The 11056-nt window shown below is 45.4% G+C and overlaps 1 protein-coding gene across 1 annotated transcript in view; it reads right to left on the bottom strand.

The window, feature by feature from the left end:
• RYR3 (ryanodine receptor 3) overlaps window positions 1-11056 on the bottom strand; it is a 567299-nt gene that overhangs the window by 97407 nt on the left and 458836 nt on the right. The window contains exons 52-58 of the mRNA XM_010844173.1: window positions 9229-9307; window positions 5992-6081; window positions 4776-4922; window positions 4529-4591; window positions 3280-3355; window positions 3045-3168; window positions 500-615 (exon numbers count right to left, since the gene is read on the bottom strand). Coding sequence (XP_010842475.1) covers window positions 500-615; window positions 3045-3168; window positions 3280-3355; window positions 4529-4591; window positions 4776-4922; window positions 5992-6081; window positions 9229-9307 — 695 coding nt within the window. The remainder of the gene's footprint in view (window positions 1-499; window positions 616-3044; window positions 3169-3279; window positions 3356-4528; window positions 4592-4775; window positions 4923-5991; window positions 6082-9228; window positions 9308-11056) is intronic.

The following is an 11056-nucleotide window of genomic DNA, read 5'->3' on the forward strand; positions in this document are numbered from 1 at the left end:
AAAACAAAAACAGTCACAGCATTGTAGAGACAGAGAAGCTTTTCATCATGAAAAGGCCATTTGATTTTTACAAAATATCTAATATTTTACAAAGTACTTGGCAATTGTGAGAGCTGGTTATTTTTTGTGTCAATTCTCTAGAGTATCACCACCCATTTCACCATCTTAGTGATGAGAAGGCAGCTTCAGAGAGCTTGAGTCATAATCTCAGAGCCACGAAGCAAAAAGATGGAACACTTAGAATAGGATGAGTTATATTAAAAATGACAAACGATTCAATCAAATCCAGAAGGAAAACCAAAGACAAAGCTGATTTTTTTTTAAAATGGGGTGTGTGGGGGGGAATATCTCAGTCATTGTGTCCTTCCCCAAACCATATGCCTAAAAGCATCATGAACAATTATGGCATGAAAACATCATTCCTTGAAAAATGAATATCGAATTCTTTTTGATATTAGGAGAAGCACACATTTTTGTGATATTTCACAATGATACTTACCCAAATGGGCAATAAACTCTTGAGCCGAATCAACATATTTCAGAACCTTCTTCAAAAACTTATAGGCAAACCTCTTTTCCATGGAGGAGGCATCCAGCTCCATATCCTTCATACCTCTAGGGTGGAAACAGGTAAACCCCAGGGGGGAACAGAGACAGCTTTGTGACTTCAGTGCACCAGCAATTTTCCCTGTGTCAACTCTGTTTTCCAAATGTTAATGGTTTTTCTGCCTTAGTGATCTGACTCACCATCTGACTCATTTCCCCTTGAATTTGGAACTTGCCTCCATGAGCATGCAACATCTGAGCTACAATAATTTCTGAAAAGACTTTTCAGAAAGATCTGCATCATGCATTCAATAAATGCTGAGATGGAACTAAAGCAGAGATGCAAACAAGAATCCCCTGTGTTCACGGAACTTACATGTCAGCTATGAACAGGCATGAATGCTACATAAAACAAAACATAAAGTGTATGGAGTGTTAGAGGTTAATAAGCTTTGTGAATAAAAGAAAAACTAAAGTTAAAGGATGAAAGGGTCCAAGAGTGCCTGAAGGGGTGGGTGAGCAGACTGTTGTGTTAAATCAGTGCTGGGCTTATTGGAAGGATGACATGGGAAGGTGAAGACATAGAGACATCAGGGGAGAGAGCTTTCAAGGCATTGGGAGCGAGGGTGCAAAGGTCCTGAGGTGGGAGCAAGCATGCTGAGTGAAGCCAGTGTGGATGGAATGAAAGTGAGTAGTTCAGAGGGGTATGGGGTGGACAATGGGCTCAATCATTAGGATGCCATGGGTTGTCCTTAGCAGTTTGCTTTTGCTTTGAGATGGGAAGCTATTGAAAGTTTTGAATAGAGGAATGACACGATATGATCTATATTCTAACAGGAGTACTCTGTTGAGGCCAAAGGTTGAAATAGGGAGCATGGGAAGGAAGCCCTTTCAGCAATGATAGTGACAGCATGAAGGTGAGAAGTGGCTAGATTCTGGGTATCTTATAGGGAGAACCACCAGGATTTCCTAAAGAAGTGGAGGCGAGTTGAAGGAAAAAGAGAAGAGACAAGGTTTCTGGTTTGAGCACTCGGAAGAAAGGGGTGTCATCAAGTGATGGGGAAGCTGAGGATGGGGCAGATTTGAGGTGTGGGCAGCAGGAACCAAGGGGTTTTCCTTAGTGATAGGATGTCACCTCCTCATTGGTATAGTCAAGTGCCCATGATAGGTTCTGGCACAGGGTAAGCCGCTAAGGGATATGTTTGCTGAACTCAGTGATCTTTTTCCTTTTCCTCCCTGTTTCCTAGATTTCCTTCTTATCATAAAGAGGAATTTTTCATTTCTGTGAGCGAGTTATTTATTGGCAAACCACAGTCTGCATGCATCGCAGCATTAAGAACAGGATTAAAATGATGATGGGAGTTTTTCTCAAAGGCTTCCCCAGGGGCTATCCCCCATTGCCTGACCTTTCCCACTCAACAATATGGCAAATAAGTTTTGTTATTCTTTAATATGAGCTACAATAGAAATATTTGTATAGAATTTTATTGGGGTTTCTGCCATTCAGTGGCAAAAATTCTGTAGGAAACCAAAAGAAGAAACAGCAGCTGGCTCGGCAGACATTTCTTTCAGAAGAAATGGCTTATCAGGATGGGACACTTGCTTGTTTTTCATTCTACAAGGGACTTGGCAAGCAAAGCCCACTGCTGATACCTGACCAGCAGGAAAACAGATCCTAACTTTAAGACTTAAGCAGCCCAGACCATCCTCATCTAAAACCTTCATCTAGATGATTCTGATCAACATAAGCTGGAGATAAAGTCTTCAGAAATCACGGTTCATTCAGTCTCTCCAGGAACTGAGTCTTTTTTCCAGGGTTGTTGATGTCAGTCATGGTCTCTATTGTTATTACGGCATTTTATTAAATACCATATAAAACATTAAAATACAAGTGTGAAGAGAACTGGTGATTCTGTGAGAACTAGGCTGCATGTTTTACAAAGACCTGCAATTGTAAGTTTCCACATACAGAGTTTTTGAACTAGATGTAAGAAAACTGTAAAACATAGAGAGGAAATTGTAAAAAAACAAAAAACAAAAAAACCCTAGAATGCTGCGCTTACAGTGTTTTGTATGTGCCTTAATCCTCACCGCTCTTTAGGGAAGCCCAAGTTTCAGATGTTTGAGGATGCATTATGGATGTGCTTTATAATTCCAATCAATAAAACAACAAAGTAAAATAAGGTCTGGGGTCTACAGTACAAGATTTGTGAATGAATGCATATTTGTATGTTTTAAGTTTAAATTAAATGTTTAAGGTATGTACGTATAATTTGTCATGATTCTTTGGTAGATTCTTTGCATGCATCTTTGATTTTTTTTAGAAATTGACATCGATCAGTCTTACTTATGACAGAAGAGAGGACTTCATGCTCCAAAACACTTACCTAATTCAAAAGACCCAACTGCTGTCCTAGGCAGGTGATTAAAGATCTAGAGCAGGAGAGACCACACCAGCCTGTCCCTGTCCCACTAACATTACCTGGAAGACGGCTTACCTGGAAACCACAATGCCATTCACTTGGAGGAATTTAAACAGGTCCTGGGCCTTCTCTCGGTCTCTGAACTTTTCCTTGGCAGTCAAGGTATCATAGGGTACCAAAAGAGGGTGACTGCCACCACCTGGGGTCCGTAAAGTGAGAGATGACAAAATATTTGGCTCTTTGCACTTTTGGGAAAACACACCTGCCCCCCAGCTCACCTTCTGTGGAGGACACTGTGGACCTAGCTCACCTTTGCTCTCCAGCTCCAGCTTCTTCTTCTTGGCCCAGATATTGTGATAGTTCTCAGCTACCACCTCCACCATCCCCTGGGTCCCACCAGGGAGACGACGGTCAGAGAGAAAGCAAGCAAGAAAAATGGGTTCATATCTGCCAGGCTATTTCAGGCAGCCTTGGAAACAAAGCACCACCAAATGCTAACTGCACATTACTGAGTGTCTCCTGTCATTAATTAGTCTGTGCTTATGCACCTCATTAGTTTTCTATCTTCCCATACACACAGAAAACAATTTCTAATTCGGGCCTTCCCTGGTAACTTATTATCTTGGCAGTTTGATGCCTTTCTGAGAGAACACACATTTCCATTGCAAACTGCATGCTGGTGGCACTTCATTTGTCACAGGAGTTGAGTGTCTTACTCCTGACCTGAGAAAGCGAGCTGTAAGTGGGAGGTCAAGCAAAAATCTAGAATCCCCAAAAGCTTTTAGCTTAGCAAACTAAAAAATGGCCCCATGTTGCAGAAAACTGGGGCAAAAATGAGATTTCTCAAATAGAACTCATCTTTATAAGGCTCATAAGTTAGTGACCTGGAATGAAGGGTGTACTTTGGAAAGGAACTTTCTTTAAGGTATAAAGCATTGGTCTGATGGATGCTCCGAGGAGTAGCTGCTTCCATCACAGTCACCGATGTGTGCACAAGGTGGGAGTGGGAGGAAGCCACTTAGGGCTTTTGATCTCATCCTCTTGGCTTCATGTCCTGAAACCCTGCAATGATGACTCATCTGCACCACCACAGGCAACTTTCGTGAATCCACCATGGAATACATGGTTGTCCTCAAGGTTGGGGAAACAAACCTACTGTGACCAGGCCAGCACCCCCACCCAGGGGCGGCTCATAGGTTTTCTCCTAGTTGTTATTAGTTTTGTTACTAGTTATTTCTCCTGGCTCTTATCAGTTCTGTTTTGGGTTTTGATATAGGAATTTGCTGTTTGTTCTTCCTCTTAGTGAGTTATGACCTGTTTCGATGTCCCAAGAAGAAGTGCAAAGCCTCACCTCCTCTGACCATTGGTCAATTCTGCTGAGACTATCTCGAATGAGTGGCCTCTGCTCCGTGTAGCCCTTCCTAATTTCGATATTTCAGTGGTGATATTTCAGGCATTCTCTCCTTTCTGTTTTTTTAACTCTTTGGAGTTTGACATTCCCTGTACTTGAGGGGTTTTAGAAAGTAAGTTACGCTGGCTCTGAAGGCATCAAGACTGACCTGGAGCTCTCTGGAGAGCACGACATTGGAGAGATCCAGAGGGGCAGGGCTGTAGCTGTTGCCCTAGGGAAGTAAAGGCAGAATCATTCTTATCAGCATCCCCAACGTCAGTGGCCAAAGGTATGTCCCAAAAGATTCCCAGGGCTCATGGATGATGAGCCTCATCTCTGCTACCTGGGGAGAGCATTCCCAGGTTCTCCATGGGTTCTACTGGCCCAGCACTGGCCTTTGGGCGTGATGGTCGTACCTGGCTGGCCTGGGACACGCTTCGAAGCTTCTCATTTTCCCGCTGTTGAACCAGAGCTTCTCCCTCTTTGGTCCTCTCTACAGTCCAGCCCACAGCCAGCATGGTTTTCAGGGACTCTCTGGCAGGCCAGCGATAAATTTCCTTCTCCTGGAAGAACATTGGAGCAGAAGAGCTGTGTAGGGCAGGCTCCAGCACTCCGGCTGGCCTGTCTCCTGGAAAAGACGTTGGAGCCCACAGCGGAGGGGGCTAACTGGCTCAAACTTCCTCTCACCGGGTCAAAATACCCTCTGCAGCATCCCATCTGAAACACGTCCTCAGCCTTTTGGAGGTTTTTAAGTAAAAGACGCTACAGTCTCCGGCTTTTAAGGGGAATGTGCCAGACATTACCCACAGTTTGTGGTTAAAGAGAAGCAAGAAGAGGACAATGAACTCCTCCCTTCCCCTCTCGCCACCGCACTCCCTCCAGCACTGCCACCTCGGCCTCCTCCAGGCAGCGCTTACTGCGCAAGCGTCACCCACCTGGGCCCCGCCCCTTTCTCTCAAGAGTGACTTCTGTTGTCTGGTAGGTGTTCAGGATGGCGCACGTCAAAATGCGTCTGCACAAAGCTCTCCTCTGAGCTTGGGAAATAGATTTCCTTAGATTTTCAGTTCTCTTTTGAGTCATACACAATTTTATAGCCAGTGAATATGCATATAAAGATATACATATCATCCTTTACCTGTGATGGTAAATCTAAAGCCTACAGAGAACACTTACTGATGGCAAGATAGGAATTCAGAGTTAAGCTGAACCAAATCTCATAATTAACAAAGCAAACAAAACTATGAGACCTGTTCATATTTCCCTGGGGATTCTCTTCTCTGTTCCTTTCATCCTTCGTGATTGGAAGTCCTTTCCATCTGAATTCATGTCTCCCCCCCAAAAAAATTTAACAAAATAATCCCCCCAATAATCTAACAAAAGCCCTTCCTATTTCAGTTGCCAAGTGAACCACAAAATGTATTTTGGTCCAGCTTCTGAGTGCTGACCAGTGTTTCTTTCTCCAACGGGCTCTTTGAAGCTGGTCCTGGGGCCGTGGGTCATAGGCCAGCTCCTGAGGAGCTTCTCCAGTCCTGAAGTCTCTAAGGAGCTGGACCGTGAATGTGCCCTCAGCTCCTCTGCTGGGATATAATTCCCCGGGAAGGGAAACCAGCATGGCCACTCAGTGGTCCTTACCTTCTCGGTTAATGTCTTGAAAGGCCGGATCAATGGATGGGTCTTCACATTTTCATCCAGCGAAATTCCGTATTTCCATCCATTCTGACTCTGTAGAAATGTTCTCAGTTCAAATATCCTTGGCATCCTGAAAGCCCTGCTATGTGACCCACAGCCCAGCTTCTATTTTCACTGAACAAATAGAATAATGGAATGTGACAGAGCTTGGAAATTTCCCCCCAAAATATCTAATTGATCTTTTAAGGCTGTCAGGCTCTCTGCCCTGAGTTGTGAACCCTGCTCCTTTATTTCTTCCTGTTTTAGTGGCTGTCCCCTCCACTTACTTGCTTGTGTTTCAGGCCCTCTACAGACAGGAAGGATGCTTCAAAAGACCTGAGAACAATGCTTTTCAGGTCAGTGTGTCACAATCACAGGCAAGGACAGGTGTCAAGGCTGAATGCTTGTGATAAATGGACCTACTGGCCATGGCATGGAGGGAACTGATTTGGTTTGCTCCCTTTGCCCGCAAAACCCAGAGCAAAACTGTAGCAAAACATGTTTCCTAGAATCATAGAAGTTGATGAATTTCAAAAATCATTCAACAAACATTGGTTGAGTGTCTACGACAGTAGGTTGTAGACTCTGTCCCAGGCACTGTGGGTACAGAGATAAGTCAGAGTCTGTTTTTCATAATGTCATCCCCTAGAGACTTCTGGCTGCTCTTTCTCAGTCTCTGCTTCTTCCCACTTGTTAATGTGGAGTTTTTCAAGCTTGTGTCCCTTCTCAGGGCACACTATTCCCAGGGGTATGTAATCTAGGCCCCAGTCCGTAAGTAAATGAATACCAAATCAGTATCTGTAGTCCAGATCCATAACTTCCACACCTATCTGAGCTCTGCTTGGATGTCTGCAGGTACCTCTCAACAGGTCAGAAAGAGAACCCAGCATTGCACTTCTCTAAATGGCTCTTGTTCTTGGGTTTCCTGTTCTCCATGAACAGCATCAGCTTATACTCACTTTCCAAGCCAGAAACGTGGGAGCCTTCTTCAACATCCCCTTCACTCTGTACCTGTTCACATGTGTTCAACCTCTCAGACCTATCGTCTGCCTTGCCCTCACTTTCCTGCCAGTGCATTGGCCCAGGCTGCCATTGCTCTCCCCTGGAGGAGGAAATGGCAACCCACTCCAGTATTCTTGCCTGGGAAACCCCATGAACGAGGGTCACAACGAGTCAGACATGACTCAGCAACTCAACAATAAGAAGCCATCGTTGGGCATTCTCAGGTGGCTCAGTGGTAAAGAATCTACCTGCCATGCAGGAGTTGTGGCTGGGATCACTGGACTGAGAAGATCCCCTGGAGAAGGAAATGGCAACCCACTCTAATATTCTTGCCTGGGAAATCCCATGGACAGAGGAGCCTGGTGGGCTAGAGTCCACGGAATCTCAAAAAGTCAGACATGACTTAGCAGCTAAACAACCATCAGCTGTCACCTGGATTACTGCAGCTGCTTCCTATGTGGTCTCCCTGCCTCCAGTCTTGCCATCTCTAACGGATTCCAGTTTCAATACCACTGTCAGGTGATTTTTATAAAATACTCTGATCAGGGCACTCTGCTGCTGTAAAATTTTCTGATTCACAACTGCCATCACGGTAAAAATCCAAGCTCTTTCTGGCCTCTATGGCTGCAGCAAAGGGCTTGTTGGCTCCTTTAGGCTCGTGTCCTGCTTTCTGCCCCTGCCCTACTCTGTGACCCCATCATGTTGAAACAAACTTCCTTGAAAGCCACCACACACTCTTGCCTCTCAGGGTCTGTGTCCATTGCTTCCACAGCCTACACTCTGTACCTGTTCACATGCTTGCTCCCCTGCAACCATTGCTTGTCAGTAGCATGAAGAGCAGACTGGAGAAAATACACATGGGCAGACTAGTTGAAAGGTCATCACATTGTCTGGGCAAAAGATGAGTGCAGCCTGGTCTAAAAGCGTGGCTTGGACAGACAGAACTATACAAATTCAGGAGTGACTAAAAAGGTAGAATGCATGTGACCTAGGGATGCACTGGATGATTCATGGACGTGTCCCTGTCCCTAAGTCCAAGCTGCCCAGATGGGCATATGAAGGAGTGCTGAGAAAACACAGATGCTCTAGTGCAACAGTCAGCAAGCTACAGACAGCCCTTGGGCCAAATCCAGCTGAGTCCCTGTTTTAGAAATACAGTTTTTACTGTATTACATAGGCACACTCCTTCATTTACATGTTGTCTATGGCTGCTTTTGCACCACCATGACAGAGATGAGTAGTTGCAATGGAGACTGTCTGGCCCACAAATCCTAAAATGGTTATTATCTGGCCCTTCACAGAAAAAGCATGCCAACCTCTGTTCTAGAATCATGAGCCCATTCTACAGATACAATGATTGTTGTTGTCATGAGCCCCAAACAGTAGCTCAGGAAAGAATCAGAGCTGAGCCCAGCTCATGACAGAGGCTGAGCCAGGGCTTCAAGCTGTATCTCATCCAGTGTGCAACCAGGGAGGTGGTTTCTGCGGCCGTGCTGCGGAGGTGGGTCCACCGTTTCGGGCTGTAAACTCCAGCTGAGCAATGGCCCCAGTGCTTAACGGGCTGCCTACAGGACTCCGGGATGGCTTTGGCATATTCCTCTCCTTTTGCCTGCCAGCATTAAAGGGCTGACAGAGCAATTAAACTTATTAAGCAGCCTGACCTCATGTGGTGAAGAATTTTAAACACCAGATGGACGGGCTTATTAATAAGGGAGAGTCTGGAAGTTCCAGCACTGCCTGTCACGGGAAGACGGGTGTCTTCCCTAGACCAAAATTCAGCTTGCTGGCAAAACGTGAGAGTAAAGCTTTCCATTCAATTTTCCCTTTCCTAATGGTACATTAAAAAAATAAAATTGAATAAAAGCTTCTGGCCCCACATTAAGCATTTATGTCAAACATACATAAGCATGTGCTTGAGCACCAACTCCAGGAAATGCAATGGGAAGAGAGACAGCAGCCCTCCCAGAATCAATCATTTTCTTGAGAGACAAGAAAAGGTGCACCAGCAGCTGCCACCACGTATTTCTCCGACCTCCACCATCCCTGGGAAACGGCCACTCAAAAATAATGAATGCTCTTGGCATGGCAAGTCTGTCACTTAGACGCGTCAGGCAGATTTCCTGGACTGAACACTTTAATGTTCTTGGGCTGCTTATTTTTACCCCCCGTGACAACTGTCAGCTGGATGATAATCCCTACCTTGTCACAGGCCCATCTATCATGGGAGTGCTCAGCATACTTGGTGACAATGTATTCCAATTTTTCAGGCAAGGAGAAACTGTGAAAGGAGGGGAAAAATAAAATTACTACCTCCCCAAGCACTTCGGCCAGATGTGCCAAAAAGATAGAACCAACAATCAACCGACAGAAGTTGGATGTGATCAACCAGCTGACTCCAGATTTGAAGCTGAACACCAGACTCGGTGATCTTCCTGAGCTCCAGGTGTGGCACATTCAGGACCAGGTCACAGACACACCCACGGCTAATCAGAGGGCGGCTCTGCAGCAGCCTCTGCTTCTCAGGCGGCCTCCCTCCAGCTGCCCCGGGTTCCCTCGGCTCCTAAGAACCACTTCAGCGCCTGGGGCAGACCTGTCCTGGCCAGATTGTGAGAATGCATTCATCAAAGACACTGCCCTGCCATCTCACAACTCCAAGCGGGGGATGGTAGGAGTGGGTAGCTAGAGTACCTAGTGATCCAAAGTAGTGCCTGTCTACCTTTTGAGGTCTGGTGATTCATGCTTAAATGCTAGAATCACAACAGTCCAGTGGACATCTGTCATTTCCGTTAGCCCCACAGCTTTTACCCCATCTGTTGCTAATACACCTTTGCTTCCCTTTAAGGAGCAAGTATCCCTGCCTTGTGTGTAGTCTTATGTGAACTGTCATTGAGGATTGGCTCTGATGAGGCCAACTGGACTCATTCTCTCTGGAATTTGAATATTTTTTCGGGGGAGGGCTGTGCTGTGCAGCTTGCAGGATCTCAGTTCCCTGACCAGGTGCTAAACCCAGGCCACAGCAGTAAAAGTGCATAAAATCCTAACCATTAGACCACCAGAGAACTTATAATTTGAACCTTGAGTTAAGTGAGACCAGGACAGCAACTCTTCATGGTGACGCATCCAGTGGGGACACCTGGAGAATGTCCATGTGGTCACTCTGCTTTAGTTCCTGTCCTTGCTGAGGCCTGCTTAGTCAGCCTTTGCCTAGATTTTAATAATGACCCTGTATCTTTTTACGATAAGGTCCTTTTCTGTTTAAGTTTTGGTCAGAGTTAGTCTTCATTATTCATATTACTCAAAGAACCTCTGATGTCAGAAATCTATCTGAAGAAATCAGAGTTCTCAAATTAGCGTGGAACAAGTCATCATCGGCATACAATTGCTAGAGTTTCACACTGTCTTATAATGTTAAAAACGTCCATGTTGTCACACCTTTCGGCATTCTTTGGCCCATGATGTTTTCACGGGGCCGAGTTCTCCAAAATCAATACCTGCCTTCCCTTTGGCCAGCCTGAAGGTATACCACATCCCTTACCTCTCTCCTACAGCAGGTTCAATTCTATTTCCCACCATTCATTCAGCTCAAGGGTCTGCTGATGGAATGTGTATTTAATTTCCCCAAAGATGAATTTTATATGTTATCAAAGCTGACAGCTCCAGAGAAGGGCTCAGACTATGGCTCTCATCTGAGAACTACTGCCGTAAAACAGAAGTCCAAGGGGTCCATCACAGGATGCCTGCTTCTCCCTGCTCATACCACAGCAGGTGTGGAGCTTTTCACTGAAAATGCAGCTGGAGATGAAGCCTGTATGCCCCATGACCCATAATCATAATTGGGGCAGAATTGCCAAAGGCAAAATCGAGTAGATCTTGTCTAATACTTTGTCCATGGCCTAATCACCACCAGTGAGGCATGCTGGAGAATCAGTGGGAGGAATTAAAAGGAGTTATTGTAGAGTCATTCCAAAGATCCAGCATCCATTGGTAAAGAGCAGGTCCAGTCTCTCAAATAAGTACCCCCCCCCCC

Source organism: Bison bison, unplaced genomic scaffold (genome assembly GCF_000754665.1).
Source record: "Bison bison bison isolate TAMUID 2011002044 unplaced genomic scaffold, Bison_UMD1.0 scf7180017864197, whole genome shotgun sequence".
Taxonomy (NCBI): domain Eukaryota; kingdom Metazoa; phylum Chordata; class Mammalia; order Artiodactyla; family Bovidae; genus Bison; species Bison bison.